The sequence below is a fragment of the Rousettus aegyptiacus genome, unplaced genomic scaffold (genome assembly GCF_014176215.1).
Source record: "Rousettus aegyptiacus isolate mRouAeg1 unplaced genomic scaffold, mRouAeg1.p scaffold_m13_p_3, whole genome shotgun sequence".
Classification (NCBI taxonomy): Eukaryota; Metazoa; Chordata; class Mammalia; order Chiroptera; family Pteropodidae; genus Rousettus; species Rousettus aegyptiacus.
In genome coordinates, this window is record NW_023416306.1 from 3,721,806 (window position 1) to 3,746,804 (window position 24,999).

At 54.8% G+C, this 24,999-nt stretch overlaps 1 protein-coding gene and 1 pseudogene across 10 annotated transcripts in view; one reads left to right on the forward strand and one right to left on the reverse strand.

The window, feature by feature from the left end:
- The window catches only part of RAPGEF1 (Rap guanine nucleotide exchange factor 1), a 122,245-nt gene that overhangs the window by 48,937 nt on the left and 48,309 nt on the right, over window positions 1-24,999 (forward strand). For 7 of the 10 annotated variants that reach the window (XM_016133867.2, XM_016133874.2, XM_016133868.2 and 4 more), the window contains exons 2-5: window positions 13,451-13,590; window positions 14,141-14,254; window positions 18,684-18,862; window positions 22,204-22,360. In XM_016133867.2, coding sequence (XP_015989353.2) covers window positions 13,451-13,590; window positions 14,141-14,254; window positions 18,684-18,862; window positions 22,204-22,360 — 590 coding nt within the window. The remainder of the gene's footprint in view (window positions 1-13,450; window positions 13,591-14,140; window positions 14,255-18,683; window positions 18,863-22,203; window positions 22,361-24,999) is intronic. The other 3 variants (XM_036218076.1, XM_036218081.1, XM_036218080.1) reach the window with 1 other exon arrangement.
- Window positions 15,320-15,438, reverse strand: LOC118600518 (annotated as a pseudogene).

Below are 24,999 nucleotides of genomic sequence, written 5' to 3' on the forward strand. Positions count from 1 at the left end.
GTCTGAGCTGTCGTGCGTGACAGATGTCCTTGGCAGAGCAGGCCCCCTGGCCACGGACGTGTTGGGGGGACGGCAGCAGACGGGCAGGGTCTGTGAAGAAGTGCTCATCCGAGAGCAGCCGAGAAGGCCTTTTGCTCACTCTGTTCAAGAGAAAACTGAGCAGAAAGTTTTCAAAGAGAAAACTTCGGGGGAGGACTCAGGCCGCCTCTCCTCCACGCCCTCCCACCTCCGCCCCCGCCCCTGTGTCTGCGAGGCCAGAGATGTGCTTTGGAGAAGTGGTCCTTTTCAGATCCCTCTGTGTCGTCAGCCTTCCGAAACAGCACCTGTCCGCAGACTCTGATGCCCGTCTCAGTCCACATGTGAAATGGCGGGGGCCGGGGCTGTGTGCGTGAGCCGCGCCCTCCTCGCCCTCCCGCGGTGGCAGCCTGGGTTTCCATTCGAAGACCCTGGGCCCCAGAGCGCTAGCGCTGGCCCCTGGAGCCGTCCTCCCGAGCAGGGCCGGCCGTGAGCAGCTGGAAGGCCCCTGTCCTCGCCGGCCACGTCTCCATCCCAGAACTCCTCACTCTGGGTCGTGATCGAGGCTCTTCCCAGGTCTCCCCCAAGAGATTGGGAGCGCCTTGGAGGGAGGAGCTGTGTCTTGCTTCTCTTTCTGACCCTAGCACCTAACAAATGATTGGCACGTAAATATTTATGAATGAGCGAGCGAGCGAATGCGCACGTGCAGGCGCCACGTAGCACTTGCTGCGCATTGTCTGATGCACCCTGTCGTCTTGCAGTGGCGGGGAAGGGAAAGGACTTCACAGATGACCCTTCACTTTCTTCACTGTCCAGCGAGCTCTTTCTGCAGGTTCCCAAGCTGCTGGAGACCGCGGCTCCTAGCTCCTTCCCCTGTTGCCTGGGAAATAAATAAATGAAAATGTGCTCACTGACAAATGAAAATGTTTTTCCCCTGGAAGCCCAGAGGGTGGCCTGACAAATAATGATGAGTTCCCAGAGTCCCTGAGCAGGGCTGAGCTCAGCTGAGGCTGCCGGAGTCTCTGTCTGCCGCAGCCTCCACCGCCCCCAAGCTCAGGCGCGCCCCATCACTGCAGCCCGGCCCCGGGAAAAGAGGCATTCCTGCGCCAACTCCGGCTGCTCTGCTGGTGACATGATGCTAAAGAGCATGCTTCGCGGCCCTCGAGTAGCATTGTTTGGATTCTAAACCGGGACCAGTCCCGACATGCAAGTTCCAAAGGACAGAGGCCGCGGCAAACAACCCACCCAGAGGACAAAGGTTAGGGCGGACTCCGCTTCCTGTGGTAGCTGGATCCTGACGCCGCGCTTGGCGGGGCTCGCTCTCTGCCAGTGCACTGGCGTGGTCCCTCGGGATAAACTTTCACTTCCCTCCCCCACCCCTTCCACCCCTTCTCTTCCCTAGAAGTGACTAATTCACATCTCCGGAAGCCTATGAAATCTGTGGCTTTAAGTCTCTCTCTCGGTCAATTCCAAGCGTTAATGGAAAAGCAGTGCTTCCTTGGGAGGGGGCCCCCCGGGGACGGGCTGACCTTGAGAGGCTCACGGCCCACGTTCGGGCTACAGTTGTCTGTGCGATGTGTGCATGTCTTACGTGGGGTCATGTTAGGGCCTTGTGACTTGTTTCCTCATCTGTCAGATGGTACTAAGGCTACTTCCCTTCCGGTGTTGGCGGGAGGGTTGAGTAATCCGCGAACTCTCCGCACAGGCCAGCCCGGGGGTGTTTGAGAGCTTGAGAGCGGGCGCTGCCCATTTGGCCCCTTAATGGGCTGCACGAGGGAGGTGGCCGTCCGCTCCGGAGACGGCCCTTCATCCCTCGTGGGGTATCTGCCTGTTACGTGCAGATATCGTATAGCAGCGTGAGTCCTGGGAAAACACTTTGGTGGGTTCGTGCAGAGCCTTGTCCAGGGCTGGGGCTCCCAGGAGAGCGTCTCTCGCTTCTCCACACGTGAAAGTGTGTTCGCCAGAGGTCGTGGCTTCTCTTAAAATCCGGGAAGATGCTCTAGTCACTGGAGTCGCCTCTTTTTTTTTTTTTTTTTTTTTTGCTTTGTGTTGCTGAAGCTGAGAGGCAGTCGAGCTCAGGGTGGCTGGACTAGCGGCCGAGACTGTCACCAAGAATCCAGCTTCTCTCCTCAGCTGTCATACTTTTTTATAAATTAAAATAAAACGTGTAGAAAAGTGCTCGAATCGTAAGAGTACCCACTCCATGAACTGTCTCCTCTATTTTCAAATTATCATATGTGAAAAAATAAAATCGTCCTCTCAGAGCGGTGGCATTCATCTTGGAAACATTCGGGTAGCCGCGGGCGACATTTTTGGAAGGTTCGCTGAGCCTGCACTGTGACCCGCCGCGGAGTGCTCGCCCCAGGCTCGTGGCAGCCCCGTGGGGTCAGGGTGATTATCCCCACGTCACGCGGGGCAAGGGGCAGGCCTCCGGAGGCAAACTTGTCCCGGGTCACACTCAACGAGAGGATTTCGCTTACAGCAGAGCGAGTTCGCGGGGCCGAGGTCGGTGCCGCTCCTTCTTGTCCACACGTCATCGAGATAGGACGTCGGCGCCACCACGCATGTTCATGGTCCCTGCGGCCAAAGAAAATCAGTTTGCTTTGTTAGGGAGCTGTGATTGTCAGGAGTTTCTCCTGGGCGCTGCCCGCCACCCCCAGGCCTTGCCCAGCGATGTTCTCTGTCCCCGCACCAGGTGGTCGGTTAGAGAGCCGGCAGGACCTCCATGTGGGAAGTGGTCATGGGCCCTCGGGCCTCGCCTGGGGGCGAGCGAGTCCCCACGGCCTTGCTCTGGGGAGGAGTGACGCAGCCTAAAGACCCTGGTGGCCCAGCCCAGCCCTTAAACGGTCAGACCTAACCAGCGGAGGGCACTGTCTTTCAAGAGGCCAGCGGACCCACGGTCCAGCGCCCTCGGCAGGGCCGGCGAGGGCCAGTGCTGCGTGTGTGAGTCCGCCCGGGGACGTGTGGGCCTGTCAAATGCACACTGGGTTCTGAAGAGTTGGTTTGAAAGAAAAGTAAGAGTAAATGTCTCATTAATGTTTTTATTTAATTACATGTTAAATGATAATGTTGTGGGTAAATTGGGTTAATTAAAAATATTTTTAAATTGCATTTGGCTCGCGTGTTCCTGTTGGACACAACTAGCCCAGAGAGAGTCTGTTGTTCTCTAGACACCTAGAGGGGGAAAAGGGCTGTTTTTCTCTCGTCTTTTCCCGGAACGTGGCCTGAATTACAAACACTGTTAACCCAGCTGATCCAAACCGAGGGGCCGCACCAAGGGAACCGCTGATCGAGTCGTCTCTGACTCGTGTGTTGGCACTCCTTAGAGCAGGGGTCGCCAGCCCTTGGACCGGTACCGGTCCGTGGCCTGATAGGAACCAGGCCACACGACGGGAGGTGAGTGGAGGGTGAGCGAGCGAAGCTTCACGTGTATCTGCAGCCGCTCCCAGCGCCAGCATCACCGCCTCAGCTCCGCCTCAGATCCTCAGGCATCAGATTCTCAGAGGAGCACTCACTGGTCCCTGGTACCAAAAAGGCTGAGGACCGCTACCTTGGAGAATTATATTAAAATGCCGTACGAACCATCCCATGTACATCACTAATCGGATGTGAGTCTCTGGTGTGGGTTGAATGTAGCAGCCGTCAGTTGCTACAGAGTTCGTTCATTGATTCCTTGTCTGTGTGCTCATTAACAAGCACTTAGGTATTTATTTCCATCTTGTTGGTTATCAGGCTACATGCTGGATCCAAACGAGTAAGATCTGAGCATCATTAGGCTCTCAAGGGACCAGTGAGGAGCATTCCTTTTCTCCCCTGAATTCTGAGAGTTGGAAAAAGAGACAATAAGAGACATGAGAACCAAAGTATTACCTCGATTCCTGATAGAGACCTGCTCGAAGGGTGAAGCTTGCTTTAAGAGCCAAATCAGCCGTCCCAGTTATCCTGGGATGAGGCTGCATCCACCCAGCCAGTCATAGTCACTTTGCACTCGTCAGGCCCCCTCACATGGGGGACACCAGAGAACAGGTTTCCTGTGGACGGGTGTACTCCCAAAGGTGGCGGGGCTGGCGGGTTGGGCTTGGGAGCGGCACGCGCAGGGTGCAGACCACGTGGGCTGGTAGATCCCCGAAGGGCTTCCCTTTTTTCCTGAGTGGGAGCGGATGCCACAGGAGGGCGAAAGCAGAGGGCGACGTAGCAGGACTTAGCTTTTATAAGGGTCCCTGTAGTTACTGGGTTGAGAAGGAATGGCGGCTTGGGCCGGGACATAGTGTGCAGGGGTTGGTAGTGGTGAGATTCGGAATATGATGTTAACGTAGAACAAACAGAATTTGCTCAAGGATCGGATAATGGACATGAGCCAAAGAGCAGAGTCAAGAATTTTGACCTGTGCTATCGAAAGAGTGAAATTTCCTATTTACCAAAGACGATTGTTTTGGGGAGGGAGTATCAGGAACGCAGTTGTGGACTTCTGTTTGAGCTGCTGTTAGAATCGCCAAGAACTTGTGTGTAGGAAGAGAACACTCAATAACATGCCTCAGACCTCTTCTACCTGCACGTATCTCTGGGCTCCTCCTCTGGTCTCCTGACTTCCTGTGTCGTGTGTATGCCGACAGCCACCAGGTGTACCCCTCCCGCCTCCAGCTATCCGCTTAACTCAGACCTGTCCGGCTGCCTCACTCAGGTTCCCCTGGATGTCTAGGGAGGACGGTTTTTTGATAGTGATACAGGGCCCGGCACAAATAAGATGCTCAGATAGTTACTGAATGCATGTTGTTTTTAATTCTTAGACTAACCTTGTGAATAGGTGTGATTGTTATTAAACAGAAATACATTGATTCAGTCTTGGGTAAAATAAAAGAAATTATAGGATACAGTTGCATTTACATTAAATTCTTTGAATTTTCCGTACAATAAGGGAAAGGATATTAGAAAACGTTTATTTACTGATTTTAGATCGTAAGAATATTTACATTTATGTCAGCTCTTTTATCTTTACAAAGATGGAACAAGAGCTTCCTGAGATGTACACAGATTCTTCCTGAGCTGTTCGATGCAGAGTTCTTTGGGAACATACTCATTCTGAACGATCCCTGGTTAAATACATTTGTTTTTCAGGGAGGAGAATTTCTTTAAATTGTAAGTGATCTGTCAGCCTGACCCATGGAAGAATCATGTGGGCTTTCTCAGAAGAGCCTTTGACCTTCGCGTCTAGTTTATTTCAGCTTTTTAGGGGCGTTTGCCAGGTGTCAGGAAAGCGCCTCTGTCCGCAGTGTGCAGCTTGCAGAATTTTTACACATTGAACGTACCCACGTGATGGGTTTCAGACGAGAAACAGACCATAGCTCGCTCCCTCGTGTCCACTGCCAGGTACCACCCACCCCCAAGCATAACTACTCTCTCGACTCCGAAAATCATAGTTGTGCCTGTTTTTGTATTTACATAATTGGAATCATACAGGATACACTTTTCGTGTATGTTCAGCTTCTCTCTACGTCTGTGAGAAGCGTCCGCGTTGTGTACGGTACCGGTCTCCCGTGTTTACGCCGCGCAGTACCCCCATGTGGAAAGGTGCCGCAGGGTATGGGCTCTGCCACCAGCAGGTGTTCGGGTGATGCTGCTTCGAATACCCCCGTACGTGTCTTAGGGTGAGCTCACAGAGGCCGTGCTCTCCTTGGGGTGTGCGCCTGGCAGTGGGCTGGCCGGCCGAGGGCAGCACAGGTGCGGCCGTGGCCGGGTCCTCCCTGCGTGTGCCCCTTGCCCTCTCCTCTCCTCTTAGCCATCGCAGTGTGTGTGGGTGGTGCCGCTTTACCGGTTTGCTATTCCTTGGTGACAGACGGAAGTGAGCACCTTGTCGTCTGTTTATCGGCCCTGGGGATATCACGTTTTGTGAAGTGTCTGCTTAGTTCTGAGCCTTTTTCATCTCTGTGCGAGTGAAACGACAATGGCGGCTCTGTCGGGCGAGCCCAAATCCAAGGAGAAGGCGGGTTTCTCACGCGGGAGGGAGGGCCCGTGGGCCTGGCCCCTTCCCTGCGCCTGCCTCTTCGCCTCCACCCCGAGCCTCGCTCCGGCACAGTCCCGCTGGCCTGCACGGCGCCACAGGCGGCTGCGTGGTGTCTTATCCAGTTCCAATGCGCATCCCCTCGATCTGCCAGGTCCACTCCTAGAGGCACAGAGCCTGCTCAACAGAACGCACGAACACGCCAGAGCCCGCGGCCTCCTCATCCAGGTGCCCAGAGCGGCGGGCGTGAGGGTCCTCCAGTGTGGCTCTGTGCGAAGGGCGGTCAGAGGCCGCAGTCAGGGGCCTGGTCGTGTGGGCCGTGGCCCGCCTGTCTGCAGAACTTCACTCAGCCGTCCCCTGCTCGCCTGGCAGCGTGCGCCCACGACGTGTTGTTACGGGGGAAACAATTCCAGCTCCGTATGTGGAGTTATGAGGGATTTTCACTTTCTGTGTTGTGTGGGCTTGCAGTACTCTGATTTTTATAATGAAGTTGTTTTACTCTTGTTGCTGCAAAAGAAAAAAAAGACGCCATTTCCATCGGCGCCCGCAGCAGTGCCCTGGTCGTCGTCAGTGGGCTCCCCGACCAGATGGAGAACAGGAGCCGGAGTTTCATGTCGGAGGAGCCGACGGTGCTGCAAAACTCCAAATAGTATTTCCCCTCTGTTTTAACGTGAATATTAAAAGTTCTGTGTTAAGTAAGACAGAGGATATTTTAATTGGAAATCGTTGGGAACAAATGAATCATCAGGTTGCTCCCCATCACCCTAGGCTGGGATTATTTTTAGCGTTGGCCGTAAGTGTTGGCAGAGGCCTGGCGGTAACGGCAGTGGCCGCCATTCACCGAGCGTTTGCTGTGCGCCAGGTCCTGGGCTAAGTGCTCTGCCCGCAGGGTCACGTTCAGTCCTCACGACGACCTGAGGAGGCAGGGCCTGAGGTTATGCTTGCTCTGTAGACCAGGAACCTTCGACTCAGGCGAAAAGCTTGTCCAGGGGCCCTGCTGAGCTCAGGCTAAAACACGGGCTGCCAGACTCCCAGCCCGCGGGCCGCCTGCCGTGCCCGTGACCCACCTGCCCGTCCTCTTGTGTTTACATTAGTCTGTAAAATTCTACATACGTAAAAATCTGAAATCCTTATGTGTAAAAACGTGCCCTGATGTCCTCGAGTCGCCTCTCCACTCTAGTTGTCCTTTCTGTGCATTCGGGAAATGGGGCGTGTGGATTGGGTGAGTGGGGCTGGGCAGACGGAAGCCCTTCCCGGGCATGCCGCGGTTCTGCACCCAGTGTGTCGCTGGTAACGAGGGTGACAGCCACGGTGTTCCAGCAGACTGCCCCTGCCTCCGAGTGCTGTCCTCCATGGCCCTGGCTTCGCGGTGCCTTGTATGGTTGATATTTAGAGACTCCCCCATCCAGGGCGAAATTAAACCCTGACAGAAACCACTGCTAAGTTGGGATCCCAGCTGCTGCTGCAAGTGACATCTGAAAGGCCAGTTGACGTGCACATTTGTCAGCCGCGGGCAGAGGTCCTTGTTGCGCCTGGCCCGGGGGCAAGCCGAAAACTTCCCAGTGAAGTACACCTGGCAGACTGCGTGCGACGCGCTTGGTCGGCTTCGGTGTGTTTCTGTTTTTTCTTGAGACACGGAGCCTGCCTGTCCTCCAGCCTGTCCTTTTTCTCTCTGGGTGGCCGACATCCACCTGGAGGTTGCAGCCTGTGACTGTCTCCCAGGAAGTGCCTGCTCTTAGTGGCATCATGGCCGTTCACACAGAAATTGTGAGGTCGTGGAAGAAATGACTCGCAGATTAGTCACTGGGAGTTCTGACCTGCGTGGTGTAAATGCTGCACCGATCAGTGGTCGGAGGCTTTGTTTCCTTAAGTTCGATCAGTGACCTTTGAAGTCACTCACAGATCTGGGAGATCATAGTCAGATGCCGGCGTATGGCATTTCCAAGTGCAGGGTGTTCGTTTCCTTTGGGTCGATGGGGCCAGACGGGAGGCACGTAAGTCCGGCCGCCTGACGTGGGTGGGGGTGCGGCGCAACGGGGACCTTGCTGCTGGGACCGCAGAGTGGCACGGCCGCTCCAGCATCCGTGAAGTTACGTACACGCTGTGACCCAGCCGTTCCGGTCACAGAAAACGCTCGGGGCGTCCAGGAGGCGCGCGCGCGCGTTCCGAGCGGCGTCGTTCATGAAAGGTGGAAGCAGACGTCCCCTGACAGGAGAGTGTCGCGGGCCGCCGCCGCGCCGGGGGTGAAGGCACCTGCGTGTCCGTCAGCGTGGTCGCGCGTCAGACCTGCTGCCGCGCGGAAAGGCGAGAGCACGAGCCGCTATGCGAAGCTCACACACTCGTACACTAAACTACGCTTACACACGGGCTCGCAGAGTAAGGGCTGATCAGCACCAGAATCAGAACCGTGCTTTCCTATCGTTGGGTGTGTCGGGCTGTAACCCAAGTAAGTCGAGGAGCATCTGTAGACATATGTGTGCAATCTTTCAAAAGTCTGTTTTTATTTCGATGCTAGGAAGCCTAGAAATACACATATGCGAAATCCGGAGTGTAGCTTTCTAAGCGGAGAGTCAGGACGTCAGAGCGGTCGGTGGAGCCGCCGGACGCCGCGGTGCCGGAGGAGCGTTTCCCCGGCATCGTCCCCCACCGCAGATGATTGACACGTGAGAGCCGTGAGAAGAGGGGCTGGGGGGGGGGCCGGGAGAAAGTGAGTGTGTGCGCGTGTGTGCGCGCGCGTGTGTGTGTGTCTGTCCGGTGCTGCCGACGAGACTGCCCCGAGCCAGCCGCCTCCTGTCCCTTCCTCCCGCCCTGCTAGCACTGGTCACCAGAGAGCTTCATCAGCACTCAAGTGTATAGTGTGACCTTGCCCGTCACCTGTAACATGCGTCTCTAACCCAAGGAGGAGGTGACAAGCAGCCTCAAAGGCACCGTCCTAGTTAGTGCTGTCCTCGCTCTCCAGAGTCGAGGAGGGTGGTCGTCGTCACAGAGAACCTGCTTTGCCCCGCCTGGTTGGTCACATGTGCAGCGCCGACTGTTTCGAGGTCATTACAGACTGTGAGGAGAGAGATTCGTTGGTAGATACAGCACTTTCAGCGCTGGTGTCGAGTCTCAGCCGAGCCCCAAGACAGACGGAGTCTTGGGCTGTGGCTGGCCCAGCAGAGGTGGAGAGGGGGTGCTGTGATATTCACTTCCTGGGTCACGGTCAGGGGTGCCCTGCACGTGCGGGAACCTGAGGGGTGTTTGGGGCCCTCCACACCTTATTTGTTGACCCTAGTTCCGCTGCTGGCCAAGACGGCAGAGGTGCGAATCTGGCCAGCCCCCTCGGCCCCACGCCCGCCCCACGGCATCTGAGGGCCGCAGATGGGGGAGGCGGAAGCTGGCTCGCCCAGCCCGTGTCTCTGAAGACCTTCGAGCACCACAGCAAACCAGAGGAACCGTGTATCCTGCCCTGACTTCCCCATTCGCGTCTGCGCTTCTCGCCCTGCTCTCACTCTTACTTGTCAGCGTGGAAGTCGCACAGACGAGTACACGACTCTGACATCCCGTCAGATTTGGGAACCTGCCTGGCGAGGGGTGTGCTGTGACTTCAGGGCTGCCGAGGCCAGCGTCAGGAGTGGGAGGGGCAGCAAGCAAGGCCGCGCAGAAGGAGGCGCCGAAGGGGGAAACAGAGCAACGGGCTCAGGCCAGATCGGGACTTCTGGTTGGCGCCGAGGGGGAGGGGCGAGGGCATCCACAAGGTCCTCAGTCGCTCGGGACCCTGAGTTCTGTGTTTGGCGCTACAGAGCAGCATGACTCAGATCTGTAAGCAGTTGCAGATAAGAACTCAGTTAAATCCATCAGCCTTGCAGCCCTTCCAAATCACATAGGTAGGTGAGCTCCCCGAATTGAGCAGGTGCCACCTGCCTGCACTTGGATAAGTACCTGTCGCGTTATCCACAGGCAGAACCCCATTTAATCCGTGCATCACATCAGCCATCTCAAGAACAATGTTGTCGGCCTCATTTTTCAGACAAGGATTCAGAGAGGTCACTTTGAAGTATTGTAACCCAAGTAATGTGACTACAAAGCACAGCCTTTTAACCACCACATGAGTGATTAGACCAGTCACATCGCTTTGAAGTATAAAAAGGGCGGTAGAAACTGCACAGGGGACCCACCCTGCTTGGGTGGGGAGGGGGAGCCGCGCAGCAGGGGGAGGTGGAGAAGCCAGAGCCTCCCAGTTCGCCCACTTTGGATCCCAGGAGTGACTGCAGGAAACATGGGCTGATGGGGAGCTGGTCCAGGTGAGACGCCAGGTGCACCAGCTTCCCGTGCATTTGTGTCCACGTTTGGGCTGAAGAAGGGCTTCCTGCAGCTCTGGCCAGCAGACAGACTCTGCGGAGCCCTGTGTGCGTCGACTCCATGTGAGAACGCAGGGCAGGCCCTGGCTTTTCTTTTCGGCCCGAGTGCAGTGGGCTCCTAGATAATCGCAAAGAGCCGGAACTTTATCTGATCGTGCCTGCTGTGTGGAGGGTCTCTGACAAAGGAGCTGAACTTCAACCCTATTAAGTCACCTGCAGCAGTAGCAGACACAGTGGCAGGCCTATATGTCATTTATTTGGAAGGGTTTTTTAGTACTAAATTGCTAGAAAAATTGCAAGGAGGGGTCCTGTTTATTTTTAAAACTACAGATAGTTATTCTTTTCATTGCACAGGATTGTTCTGTTCCCTACTTTTTAACCAACTTCAAGTATTGTTGTGAATTTCTGAGGTTACCAATCGCAGCATTTCTTTTCGTGGAATGTCTCTTGATTGGTTGATTCGTTGAGCGAATCACCGGAACATCTTCTGTGTGTGAGGCGCTCCACTGGCTCTGGGGATGTAGGAATGAATAAGGCAGGCACAGTCCTCGGCAAGTTCGCCTTCTTGTGAGGAGACAGACACTTAATAAATCGCTTGACAGGACAGTTCCAGACCCCGGAGAGAGCTGTGGGGAACGGCGAGGTGAAAGGCTGCCCCCTGGGTTTCTGTTTATTTTAAGCAGCCCCACTGAGATCGTTCACATACACAGGTGATCCATTTAAAGTGCGGAAGTCGACTTATTTTTAGTAACGCACAGGGTTGTGCAACCAGCACCGGATTCTGGTTTTGGAGCATTTTTGTCCCCTGCCCAAAGGAGCCTCGTACTCTTCAGCTCGCAGTCCCGGTCCGCGCCCCGCAGCTGTAGGCGACCACTGGTCTTTCCGTCTCTGTAGACGTGCCTGTCCCGGACATTTCCGTTGAACGAAATCACGTGCTACGTGGCCTTTAGAGACCGGCTCCCTTCACTTGGCGCGACGTCCACCCAGAAGCACTCGCGTTGCAACGCCCGCCACTACTTCATTTCCTTCCGTCACCGGATACCATTCCGCTGCCTGGATCGACTGACTGCGTTTTACTTATTCGCTCGTGAACACTTGGGCGCTTGAGTCGCCGCCACCTTTTGGTTATTGCGAATAATGCCGCCGGGAACTTCCGTGTGCGAGTCCCGTGGCCCTGTGTTTTCGCTTCTCTTGGGCGTGTGCCTAGGGAGGATCGCTGGGTCACAGGGCAGCCGTGTTCGGTCTTGTGAGAAACGGCCAGATGTTGTCCGAAGCAGCTGCACCATTTTGCATGTCCAGCACCCGCGAATGAGGGCTCCAGTCTCCCTCGTCCTCCCTGACACTCGGTGTTTGTCTTTTTGATTACGCTTGCTGGGTTTGAAGTGGCAGCTTGGCATGGTTTTGATTTGCGTTTCCCTGATGACTAATGATGTTGAGTATCTTTTCATGTGTTTCGTGCTCATTTGTATATCTTCTTTGGAGAGATGTCTATTCAAACCTTTTGCCCATTTTTAATTGGGTGATTTGTCGTTTATTATTGAATCGTATGATATTTTATATTTCCTGTGTTCGAGTCCCTATCACGATGTGATTTGCAAATACCTTCTCCCACTCTGCAGCTCGTCTTTTCGCTTCCCCGATGGTATCATTTGCAGCACAAACGGTTTTGCTTATCGAGGTACGATTGACATATGACACCATCATATTAGTTTCTGGTATATAGCGTAATGACTCGATATTTGTGTATATTACAAAATGATCACCACAATAAGTCTATTAAAAATTTTTGAATTTTGATGAATTCCAGTTTGATTTTTTCCTTTTGTGGCTCGTGTTTTTGGTATTGTATCTAAGAAATCATTGCCAAATCCAAGGTCACAAAAATTTTATTCCAATGTTTTCTTCTAAGAGTTTTATAGTTTTAATTCTTACATTTGGGTCTTCCATCATTTTGAGTTAATTTTTGTATGCAATGTGAAGCAAGGGCCCCCCAAAAAAGGTTGTTTTGACTATCCTGGGTCCTTTGTATTTCCATACTAATATTAAAATTAGATTGTCAATTTCTGCAAAAAAAATAAAATAAAATAAAAGCCATCTGGGTTTCCGATAGGGATTACATCGACTCTGTAGATCAATTAGAAGAGTTATTGCCATTTCAGCAATATTAAATGGGCTGTCCTTCTAGTTACTCAGACCATCTCTAATTTCTTTCAATAATGTTTAGTGGTTTTCCAGTGTCTAAGTCTTGTATTTATGTCAAATTTATGCTCAAGTATTTTATTCTTTCTGATGATATTCTAAATGGAAGCTTTTTAAAATTTCATTTTGTAGTGTTCATTGCTACTGTATAGAAATGCACTTGGCTTTTGTATATCAATCCAAATCCTGTGACCTTGCCGAACTTGTTTATTGCTACCGATAGAATTTTAGTGGATTGCTTGGGGTTTTCCATACACGAGACCATGTCATCTACAAGCAGAGATAGTCTCGCATCATCCTTGCCAGTCTGGGCCTTCCTTTATTAGACTACTAGAGTAAGAACAGTGGGGACGGACAGCCAGTCTCGTTCCCGATCTCGGGGAGCAAGCACCCAGTCTTTCACTGTGCCCCGGAGGGTTTGGAACACCTTCGTTCCACTTCAGTCTCCACTGCTGACTCCGAGGCCTCGCCCGGGTCCCTGGTCGCAGTTCCTGCCCCACAGGATGGGGAGGTCGATTTGGAGGGGCCTTGCTTCCCAGCGCACAGCCCTTCACGTCCGGGATGCTGCCTTGGTGTTCTTTCTTCTTAGCTAGTTCCCTTAGACTTCGGTTAGATCATCACACAGGCCCTGTAAGGACATTTGCAAATATCGGCCAGATCTATCTCCATACCCATTTTGCCTGCCTTTGACTTCCACAATTCTGAGCCACCTACCCTAGACAGAAACTGCAAACACTGAAACAAGCAAGCAGGAATGCTTTAAGGAATTCGTATTTCCTTTTCTTTGTAACTCCGAGCAGCCAGGGAAAAGGTTTGTTTTGGAACGATGCTCATTTCCACAAAGGGTCAGTGAACTTCCTGCTTCGCCTCTAACACTCAGCGCCCTCTTTGTTCCCAGACTCTCAGCGTTCCCATCTCTCCTCCTTCACCATGAAGCTGATGGACAAGTTCCACTCGCCCAAAATCAAGAGAACGCCATCAAAGAAGGGGAAACCAGCTGAGGTGTCCGTGAAAATTCTGGAGAAGCCCGCGAACAAAGTAAGCCGACTGTCTCCCGGTGTTGCTCCTGGCCTTCTGCTTCGAGCAACATGAGTTCGTGCCTTGTTTTTTTGAGTTCACCCCCTGAGGACTGAGCTTTCAGCACAGAGCCCCTAGCCCCTGGCACTCCGTGCTTCCGGGTGGGGCCCGCAGCGTCTTGTCACACATGAACCTTCAGGGTGCTGAGCGTTGCCCCTGCCAGGCAGGGTGGGGCTCAGCTGGGTGGCACGGCTCTCCTTTCCCAGATGCGTCCTCCTCTGGCCATTTAAAACTGCTCGGCACGGCGCGTCGCCGCCTCCCGCCCTAGAGCCCCGCGCCGTCCTGGCGCACGCGCACACGTGCGGGAGGTTCGCGGTGCCCAGGACGCCCCGCGCCCCGAGACACGCAGAGTCTTTGAAACCCAGCCAGCGATCTCCTCGGGCACTAGCAGCCTCAGCAGGGCCAGTCAGGCCAGATATGTTGAAACAGCTGTTGATGTTCATCAACCCCTCCCTCCAGCCTAAAACGGCCATTACAAGCTCTGTAGGAATCCAGGTTTCCTCTCTTCCAGGAGGCAACAGACAGATTTCTACCAGAGGGCTACCCTATCCCCTTGGATCTGGAGCAGCAGGCAGTAGAATTTATGTCCACCAGTGCTGTGGCTTCCAGGTCTCAAAGGCAGAAGGTCAGTGCGATGTTAAGAACATTGGGTTTGCCTTGCCTTCTACTGCAGAACCCTGGCCCATGGTTTTGGGGATGGAAAAAAAAAATCTGTTGCAATATCATGGTGTTCATTTGGGTGGCATCTGTGGGCTTCGCTGTTCAGGAAGCGGTCCGAGGCACGGCCTTTGCAGAGAGCGCAGTCCTCACGGCGAGGGCGCGGGGATTTTTCTCCGGGGCTGGTCTGGGTGTGCGGCTTGGGTCCAGGGGGTTCTGGGGGAAGTGGGCGAGGCTCCTCTTTCAAGACCAGCTGTTCTTTCCTCGAGTTGCTCAGACGATCTGAATAATCGAGAAGGGGAAGGGCGTCCAAAGTGTAAGATGCTCCGTTACAACTGCAGTGGGACAGCCGCAGACCCAGCGCCCTTAGAGCCAGGGCCTCCTCGTGCCGCAAACATCTGTCGGGCCTTTTCTCAGCCCTGTGCTCAGTGCTTCACACTCTTTCTCCTACTTCCCCCTCATAACCCTGGCATGTGGGAACCTGCTTTGCAGAAGAGGAAACTCAGGCTGTAGAGGTGTCGAACATTCGGCCAAAGTCAGACACAAAAAGGGTGGTGTAGCTGAGAATCGAACAAGGCCGTCTTCTACCCAGGTCGAAAACTCTTGCGATGCTCTATTTCCTGTTTATGAAAGATAGTTTGTCTTTGAATATCTCACACATCTAATGTTAACCCCCACCCATCACTCAACACACACACACACAAAAAAACAAAATTACACGTCGCAATGTGAAATGAAAACAAGCCTTGTGGACAGACAGACCCTTAACCTCCCAGTGACAGCCGAAGCTCGGTTTGTAGGGGAGCTGCTGGTGCCGGCACCACCCTGCTGCGCATGCACACGGTTCTTGAACTTTGCAGTGCACCTGTTTTTTTCTGTGTTGACCAGAAAAATATCTTAGAATTCTATTAAAAGTAGAGAAAATAAAGGTTTTATTTTCGTTTCTTTATTTTTTAGGTGAGGCACCCCTTGGTTGACCTCGCAGATTGCAAGGACCTCGTCAGCTTACAATCCCTTATTTTTTTATTTTTTGTGCCTACAGCACCTGGTCTTCCTAGGTGGTCTCCCATCCAAGCACTAACCAGGCCTGACCCTGCTTAGCTTCCAAGCTCAGACAGGAACGAGCGTGTTCAGGGTAGCATGGACATTGACAAAGTAAAGGTTTTAAATCTAAAAAGCCTTTTGGTGAACGATCCAGATTGATCTAAATTTCAGAGTGAAGAAGAGTAATAAAGTAGATCAGGCCTATACTACAATTTTTTTTTTCTTTATTACAATCCTTTACGCAACCTCTTGGAGCTGAGTTTAATATCGAATGAAGCCCAGGACGAGTGTTGGTTATCGTCACGCTCTCGTCCGGGCAGTCCAGAGTCAGATCATTCGTTTGTTAACAGTTGAGATCTGCTGGCGAACTCTGATAAGAATCTCTTTCAGTGTCTCAGTTCTTGGAATTCCACCCCCCCTCCCCCTTCCTTCATTATTCCGAAAGAGATGATGGGGGAAAATTCGATGCTACAGTGTCATTTAATGGGGGTTCCTACAAACTCCAGGGGACGTTTTTGGTTGTCACAACTAGAAAGGTAAAGCCAGTATCGCTGGATCTGGTAGGCAGAGGGAAACATTCTACAGCACACAAGACCCCGCCACAAACAGAGAGTTACCTGCCCCAAAACGTCACTAGCGCATAGCCGAGAAGCCGCGCCCTGTAGCGAGGGGCTGTAGGCGCGATGTTCACCCAAGCAAGAGTGTGGCTTGGGTTTTGGTCGCCGCCCTTTCAGGAGGTCTGAATTGCCATGCCCTGCCCCACGTCACCCGCAGGAGGCAAAGTGAGCGCAAACGGGGTGTTCAGTAGAGGCCCACAGACAACTGGAAGGGTCGGGGAGACCGCCAATGCGTGCGAACTTGGAGGACTGTTGGAGAAATCTTACCATGAGTCTCGTTTGCTGTTAATTATTTATTGCTGGTTAGCTTTCTTACTGCTTCGAGAATGTTTCCATACCCCTTCTCATTTTATCCCAACTTACATGCGTGGCTTCCCACGTTTAAATACATGGGCAAGTGCAGCCCAGGAGGATGCAGATACAGATTCGGATCCACCTGCAGCTTGCCTGTGCCAGGGCCCTGTCCTGGGGGGGTTCACGTGCTGTCTTATGTACTCCTCACCACGACCATGCACAAAAGCTTTTATTATTCCTCATGCACAGAGAGTTTGGGCCCTGGCCCAAGCTTTCTTGATTGAGATCTGTTTTGCCCTTAAGGCTTAGGAGATACTTCCGTATACATTCTCATTCGCATCGCCCTCGTTCAGTCCCCGGGGCAGGTCTTAAGATGAGGAGCCTGCGGCCCACTGGTCCCCGCACCCAGCGGTGGCTTTGGATCGAGGCTGTCCCCAGCACTGCTGCCCCCATGCAGTGTCCAGGTTCGTTTGGGCCAGCGATGGCACAGGGGGACGCACCCGCGTCTCCGAGGTCGTGTGGCCGGGCCTCGGTTCCGGTGCTGGTGTCCCGTCGTGAGCTCGGGCTGTGTTCCGCAAGAAGCCGCAGCGGACGCCTGCAGGACTGGGGCGTGTTCAGTGCGCAGAGGCCGTCAGTCCTGGGAGTGGAATTTGATGGAGAGTAATGGATGAAACTCGACTCCATGAAGTTATTATCCTCCCTCATCAGGAGCCCAGGGCATCCTGGCCCTTCAGCGGCTCATTTGATCCCTCTCCAGGTGACAGGAAAAGTCCCTTTTTGCTCTGAGGTGCCTGGCCCCTTTTGGATGCCTCCCCTCTCCGGGTTGGCACCCGTCTCCCCAGCAAACCCAGTGACATGTCCTCTCTAAATGCTTCCCGCCCCCCCACCTTGCGTCATCGTGCCCCCTCGCACACCCTGCTGTGCTGAGATGGCGGCGGCGTGCTCACAGGCCTCTGCAGGCTCGCTGGCCGTGATTTTGATCCCATCGGTGACTGCAGGCGCCATGATTCCTTCACATTAGGCCCTTCCCGGCCCGAGCAGGCGATGCAAAGCAGAGAGCTCTTGTCCATGAGGTGGGGAAAACGTGCCGGTCACGAGCAGAAACCCGGAGAGGGGGGAGGGGCCGCAGGGAGGGCACGGACGGGGCGCTCTTTCCCCCGGCGGGGCCTGTCTCGGGCCTGCAGAGCGCCTTCGGGCAGTGCCCCAGTGAGACGCTAAAGTCGTGCGACTAAAGGAGCCACTTCTTAAACCCCTGTCTGTGTCCTTCTGCGATCCCCACGAAATAAATACCTCCAGTGTTGGACTGTCTTCATTTAAAATGACATGCTCCATCATTTTAGAAGGAAAGAGCTAGTGTTCAGAATCACAATCACTTTTTATTATTCATTACTCATCTGTGTGTAGATTGTTGTTTATATCACTTTTTCTAGAAATTATCCTCTTGCTCACAGTCACTCTTATTTGTACATTCTCTGGACCCCAAAGAGCCCACAGGTGGCAGTTTTCCTATAAACACCACTCTCATTGTGCCCTGGACATGTCGTCAGTTCTGCTTGAGTAGATTGCCCATTGGGGTTCGTCCGCTTCCTAGATTATCCTTGAGTTCGCTTTCCCAGCCAGCCAGCTGGAGCCCGGGTCACTGACCTCACAGCCAGCACCGGGAAAGCGACCAAACGGGTGTGTGTGCGCGCCCGCCGGCTGCGGACGCGAAGCCTCCCGGTCAAGGAGAAGGGGTTCGGGCGCGGGATGCCGGGTCCTGGGGTGCGGGCTCTGTACTTCCCACCCCTCCTTGGTGGCCTTTCCTCAGGAGCGCGGGCCCCCAGGTGCTGTTAGCATCGCTGCTCCCATAGTGACCGAGACATTGTTACCTGCTACACTTGCTTTTGCAGTCTCAGCCCAGAGCACCCACCCTTCCGACCGCGGGGTCTCCAGGTCCTTTGGGAGAGCCCCATCGTTTCCTTGAGAGGGGCTGCATCTTCGGGTTGAATGTGGGGGTCCAGTGAGGGTTCCCGGGAGGCTGGGTTTTGAACGCCGATGCCTGGCCAGTCTTCCACGGACCCTCGGATCTCTGAGAGCCCGGGGTCTCGATTTGATTTGCTGGATAGATGTGCCGCATGGGACTTAACTGTTGCTTCTGTAAGCTTCCGACAGCCTTCAGCAAATTAGTCCTCAAGAAGCTTAATGAGGTCGGTGGTGAGAGGAGAAGCAGGCTTTCAGGAACGCGGGGACATCTAAACGGTCCTTCCTGCTCCAGGCCCCTTCTTCTCCCTTCAAGTCTGGCCTCTGTCCTGATTGTGGTCCTTAGAGCAACACTTTGGCGTGGCTTCTGCGGCGAGAGCCTTTCCCACTTGCCTCGTTCTCTTAGCGCAGAGGCTTTCTCCTACTGCCTTCTCTCCGGCTCCCTCGCTTGCTCTCCTCCCTCACACATGCGTCTCCTTTCAGAGCCTGAGCCGGCTGGAGGAGAAGGAGAAGGAAGTCGTCAGCGCCTTGCGCTACTTTAAAACCATTGTGGACAAAATGGCTATCGATAAGAAGGTGCTGGAGATGCTCCCCGGGTCAGCCAGCAAGGTGCTGGAGGCCATCTTGCCGCTGGTGCAGAACGACCCTCGGGGTCAGCACAGGTGAGTTGCTCGGAAGTCCTGCGCTGCGTGCGAGCGGTGGCAGCCCACAGGGTCTGGGTTTGGGGACACCTGGCTCAGGCTTCTAGGGACAGTGGCAGGTGTGGGAAGGGAAAGCAGCCCCTCCCCAGCCCCCACGGTGTCACCCGCTGCTCCTCCGAGGCTGAGCTGTTACCTAGGAGACCTCAGCACTGGGGAAGCTCGCCCCTGCCGCTGGGGACGTAGCCCCGGGGTGAGTGTGTGGTCCCCCCTGTGCACTGGCTCACCGGCGGTCATCACAGGGATTGCTTCTCCTCGTGCCCCGTGTTGACCATACTTTATCATGGCATTTAGTCCTGCCAACGTCCAGCCCACCGGAGACCTCGATGCTTAGGTGACGAGGGCAGAAGAGGTAGAGGAGAAGCCCTTTGAAGCTTGGGTTAGCGAAACCCTAAACTGGGCCCAGCCGGGGCCTCAGGCAGCACCGGATTCCCGGGAAGCCGGGCACTAGGGGTGGGACCAACCGGAAGTTCCCGTTGGGTGATGTGTTTCCCTTGTGAAGGTGAGCCGGCCCCCCCTCCCCCTCCCCTTCCCCCTCCCCCTCCCCCATGTCGATGGCGAAGTGCAGAGAAAAGCAGCATTAAACGTGACCTGAGGTGACAGCCTGGCGGGAGCTTTTCCTTGAGGGGCCGAGATGCCCACCGGCTTCGTTCTTCCCTGCTACCCGTTCAGGACAAACACGCCTCTGTTCCAGTTCCTGGGGACGGTTCAGCGTTTGTGGAGCCCCACGCGGCTAGGGTCTCTGTTCCCAAGCAGCTCTCTCCCCTGGGGCTTCCACGCCGGAGCGACTGCTGACCCCTGTGGCCTGTGGCCTGTGGCTGGAAGCTCGCTGAGGCTAGGTGGTGGGGAGGACAAAATGTCGGTGTGGCCTGGCCCTGCGACTGCCCTCACGGTCCCACGCCATGCCATCGTCACATAGACGGGGCTTCTGAGGAACCGAGGCCCTGTCCAGTGCTCCATGTGCCGTCTCGAGGCCGTGAGACACGCAGGATGTCTTTCTGATGGTCGGCCCGGGGCGCAGCGCGTAGGGTTCCATGCCGTTCTTCGGGGGAACGTGCCTGGCAGGGTGCTGCGGTCGGGTGTGTGGATGGCTCGTGTGAAATGCTCTCATGTCCCTCTCCTCACGTGCGGGTCCCCACCGTGGAAGAGTGCAAGTCCAGTTGAAAGAATCGACTCCTTCACCTGCGACAAACCGCTCATCCCACGGCGCCCCGTGGAGGCTCCGCTGCCGGGGGCCGCGCAGACTTCAGGGGGACGGGGTGCGGGACCCGGACCTGGAGGAAGGGTAGGAGCTGGGTCGGCAGTGGGGACTGGGGACAGAGAAGAGCGAAGGTGTGCAGGAGGCAGGAGGTGCAGCGGTCATGTGAGCAGGAGCGGGCCCCTCTGGGGCGCGTGGGGGGGCGCAGAGGGGAACGAGGGTGGGCCGCTTCACCCCCCGCGTTGCCGAGTCCAGGACAGAGCCACCTCAGGTGCGTCGTGAGCCCGTAGTGCTGACAGCGTGTCGCGGCCAGGGTTGTTGCTTCCGGGGGCGGTAGCCAGCCGCCCTGCTGGGAAGTCGCTTTCCAGACGTGCAGCACCGGAAGAATCGATCAGGGTATTGTTTGTCTCTGGGGAGGTTTTATAATTAATTTCAAAGCCTTTGGCTAACACCATTTAAGGGACTTTCCTCCCGAAATTCTTCCAAAGAATCAGCATTTTTATTAATCTCCCTGAGATGACCTAAATCTGCCTCAGATGAGTCCGTTTAGATTCTTTCCATCAGCTCATGCCTCCCAGCGCAGTTTGTAAGCTGAGGAGTTCGCCTGCCCTCTGCCCAGAGCCTTTCCTGCGGGCTGGGTCCCAGCAGGCAGGCTTTGCCACCCTTCCCTAGTCCCTGGGACTGTGGCGGACTGGCCTTGGAACGAGCAGCCGGCTATTCAGGGCAGGCAGTGAGTGGGGGGCCCCTGCACGGCGGAGCGCCCCCAGGCTGTCGAGAGCAGGGTCCATGCTTGCTTGGACGTAGACCCTTTGCCAGCATGGTTTACCGGTTTACCGGGCTAGTGCTTCGGTGGGGGGCCCAGGGCACGGCGGCGGAAGGGGGCGCTCTCCGTTTAAAGTCGCCTCACCTGGCCAGCAGAGTTGCCGGAAGTGCCTCTCCCTCACGAAGGTGTCACCTGTGGCCCAGGCCCCATCAGGGCTCCAGGAGTCTGCGCATGTCCGCCTCCTCTTCTGTTCCCCTGGAACCTGCAGAGTGAAGTGACAGCTGGGTGGAGTTTCACAGCCCCCGGGGAGTGGGTCCCCCCCATCCCAGCTTGCGAAGAGCGTCGCCTTAGGGCACTGTTCCTTTCGGGGGTTTGCTTTAAATGGCTTTGTGTTTGGAACGTGTCTTAACCACATCTTATGATATTGTATGTATTTTTCTCAAGTTCTATCTTTGGCGCAAAAATGTCTGCCTTTTTTTTTTTTTTTTTTTTAATTTTTGGGGTTGAAGAGGCAGCCAACACATTTTCTGTATTTTTGCTCTTCCCTTGTAATATATAATGTTTAAAGTGGAAAACAATCCTTTTCATAATTCTTACAGAAAATTGTCTTTAATTATCTAAAAGTATGTGGAAGTTATAAAAATTCTTCATTGCGGCCTCCACTCCGCAATCGTTGAGGCACCAGAAGTGCCCAGGCTTCTGCTCCGTGTGTGTGGGCCTCACGGCGTGGCGGTCCCCACCCCAGGTCTCCGCGCCTCGGATTTGCCATTCCTGAAACTCCCTTCCTTAGCACAGCCCTCTGGCCGCTGAGCCGTGCTGGAGGAATTCTGGAAATTGCAGGTCTGTCTGAGCTCATGTTTAAAGGCTGGTCCTGTGAAGGGTCCCGCCTGCTCAAGTTCCACAGTCCTGTTGGCTCCTTGTGACATGTCGGACATGAATTTTAGTCTAATTCCAATCAAGAAGTACGTGACAAGTGTGTCCCGGTCAGGTGATTAGCAGCTGGGGGAGGGGAATGCGCGCGCTCCTTGAGAGACGTTATCCGAGCCTGGTGGAGGATATAAGAGTTGAAAAGCATATTAACTATCATGACAGAATTTTTGTTATTGGGAAAGAACATATAAATGTATATGTAACAGTAGAATATAATGCTCTGCACATTTTCACTGGGTGTGTAGAGATGGGTTCGTTTATCAAAAGGAGGTGTGGGTGGGTATCACAGAACGAGAGATCGAGAAACACGCCCTGGTCGCCGAGACACTGGTTCTGTGCCGAGCGGGTGTCTTCACGTGACGGTCAAGCTTTAGGTTGCTAATGCTCTTCTTAAAACCCCTCTCTCCCCTCCAGCTCAGCCCTCTCGTCCTGCTACAGCCGAGTGTACCAGAGTCTCGCCAACCTCATTCGTTGGTCCGACCAGGTGATGCTGGAAGGTGTGAACTCGGAAGATAAAGAGATGGTGACGACTGTGAAGGGCGTCATCAAGGCCGTGCTGGACGGCGTGAAGGTATGGGCGCAGGCCCCAGGCCGTCCTTGGCAGGGGCCCCGCACAGCCCCCTGCTGGGCGTTGGCCACATGCGCACAGACGCGTTCCTGAACTTGGCGCGTCAGAATGAGCGTCGTTGGCGTCCCCGGGGTTGGCCTACGCTCTGTCCTGTGGCTGTTTCTCTCCCTCTGGTGCCGACGGCCCCGCAGCAGTGCCGGCCTCCGGAGCCTTCACCACGCGCTGGAGTAAATGCTCAGCAGGTCTCCGCAGTAGCGTGTGGGCCGCGCATACTGCCAGCCGGGCAGGGCACAGCGGAAACTGTCTCTGCGCTGGTTCTGAGCGAAGCGCACAGCACGTCCCCTGCCACCTCTGCACGTTCTCGAAACTGCCGAGATCCCCGGCAGAAAAGTCGAGTTGCGATGAGAAAGGGAAGAGGCTGTATTCGAAGTCTCTGGTGTGGTCCGTGATCGCACTTCCCGGGGAAGTCAGAAACGGCGCGATAGGAAATGTGAAGCCGGGCTGAGGGGGCGCAGTGCCGCGGAGGGCCTGGACTTGCTGGCAGCAGAAGCCGCGGTGGGCGAGGGGCGAGGCAGGGTGCAGGGGCCGGGGCCGGCGATGGCCCCAAGGTCAGGCCCGGGCTGCGAGCAGTGGGAAGGCGGAGACCCTGCCGTCATGGGAGGCCGCGAATGTAGCGGAAAGAGGGCCCCGGCTAGGTTCGAATCCCAGGTGTACCACTTACTAGTCCGTGAACTTGAGTGATTTACTCGAGTGCTCTGTACCTTGGTTAACGCACCTGCAAACCAGGTAGAATGATGGCACCGTATGTCCTGGTGTCGGAGGAGGGTCGACTGTTACGTCCCACCTTGCACACTCACCCTGCTGTTCGGTCTTAATCACGTGCCCGAACAGCTCTCCCGGCCCGGGAAGATGTCCTCCTCCTTTCTAGACCTTTAATCCTAAATTCTAGCTGAGGTGCTTACTCTAGGTCAAAACTAATTTCTTCTTCAGTCAACCACGCTGTCCAGCCCTTAAAGCTGCCTCCTTGGACTGATGTTCCCCAGGAGCTCTGGAGAGTAGAGCGAGGACCCCTCAGGGTAAAAGTCTCAGAGGGAGGGCGAAGAAAGCGTCGCTTAACATGACGAGTTGCTCTAGAAGGAACTGTGCTGGCTGGAGAAGCGGGCGGCTCCCAGCCTCAGCACCACGCAGGGCCACTGTGTCCGCTGGGGACTTTCCTGAGTTCATTCAGCAGGAAGCTTGACTAGGTGACATCAAAATCTCTTCTGACAGTTCCCAGGTTCTCTTCATTTCCAAAAGTCCTTACGTCGTACGTTATCTGTCCTGGCTAGCGAGACGGACGGGTGTAGCGCGGGGTGGCTGTCCCATCCAGCCTGCGTCACATTCCAGACTGCGGAGTTCATTCAGGCACATGCATCACCCCAGCGGCTCTCGGAGTCAGCAGGGCAGAGTGAGACATGCCCTGGGCCGCGCCTCGGCAGCGGTGTGCGCGGCTCTGGCTCACCCGCCCCTTGCTCTTCCTGTCCAGGCTTCTGGAAATGCTGTTACAGAAGACCATAATCTTTGACATTGTTAAGATTTCCTTCCACCAAATTGATTATGACGAGATGTTCAAAACAAGTGACAATGTCCAAAATAGAAGAGAGAGAATGTCGATACATAGAGCTGTGTGCCATTCCCCAGTAGATTTTCATTTATGAAAGCTCCACTGTATTGGCTGAAAGAAAACTTCTCAGATTTTCACATAGACCAGGATGAGAGGGAGGGCTGGCAACTATAGATTATGAACCTTTTAGTGTCCAAAAGGCAAATAATGTTTTCACAATTGCTTTACAAATATGTAGCCAGAACGAAGATTCTCTGGGTGAGGTGCTATAAATTTAGTTTTGTTTCATTTATCCGAGAAGCATTCGCCAAGAACCTCCTGTGTGCCAGGCATCACGATGGAATCGGGAACATAGTGATAAGCAAAACTCGCCGTCCCTGACCTGACGGAGCCTACAGTCCAAAGGGGGAAGGACAGCAGATGAAAACTTGCAGTTCTGACTATAACTAGGACTAGTGCTATGACGGAAAAATGGCACAGGTGACCTTCCTTCTCCAGGAGGGTCAGAGTCGCTTCCCCGAGGAGGACGCAGACAAGCTGAAGCCTGAAGGACGAGCCTGTGGAACTGGAAGCTTGTCACGGTTGGAGCCAGTCAGGGCACAGGGACAGTCAAGCATACAGCGTTGGCATTCGTTGCTGGGGTCTGACAGTGGCATAGCTAATGTTTATTGCCCCTCGGTGCGCATGTGGCCCCAAGGTAGGCACGCTGGCCCCTTCACAGGTGGGAAACCGAGGCCCAGGCAGCCCGGTAGTCTGTGGCAAGGTGGAGAGTCACACCCAGGCCCGCCGGAGCCCAGGCCCTGCGCACGCAGCCTCACCCCGCACTGCCTCCCAGGGAGGGGGGAGTCTTGGGCCGCCTGCGAGATTCGCGCTCTCCCACCTCTACGCCAGCTGGCCGCCAGCCTCTTGTGTCCCCTTCAGGCCTAGGACACCTTATAAGCCCAGGTCCTAGTGAGGCGACAGCCTCAGTCGGCGGGGAGGGGCAGGGCTGTGCAGAAAGGAGGTGGGTTCAGGAGGATGTCGTCGCCCACTTGGAGGA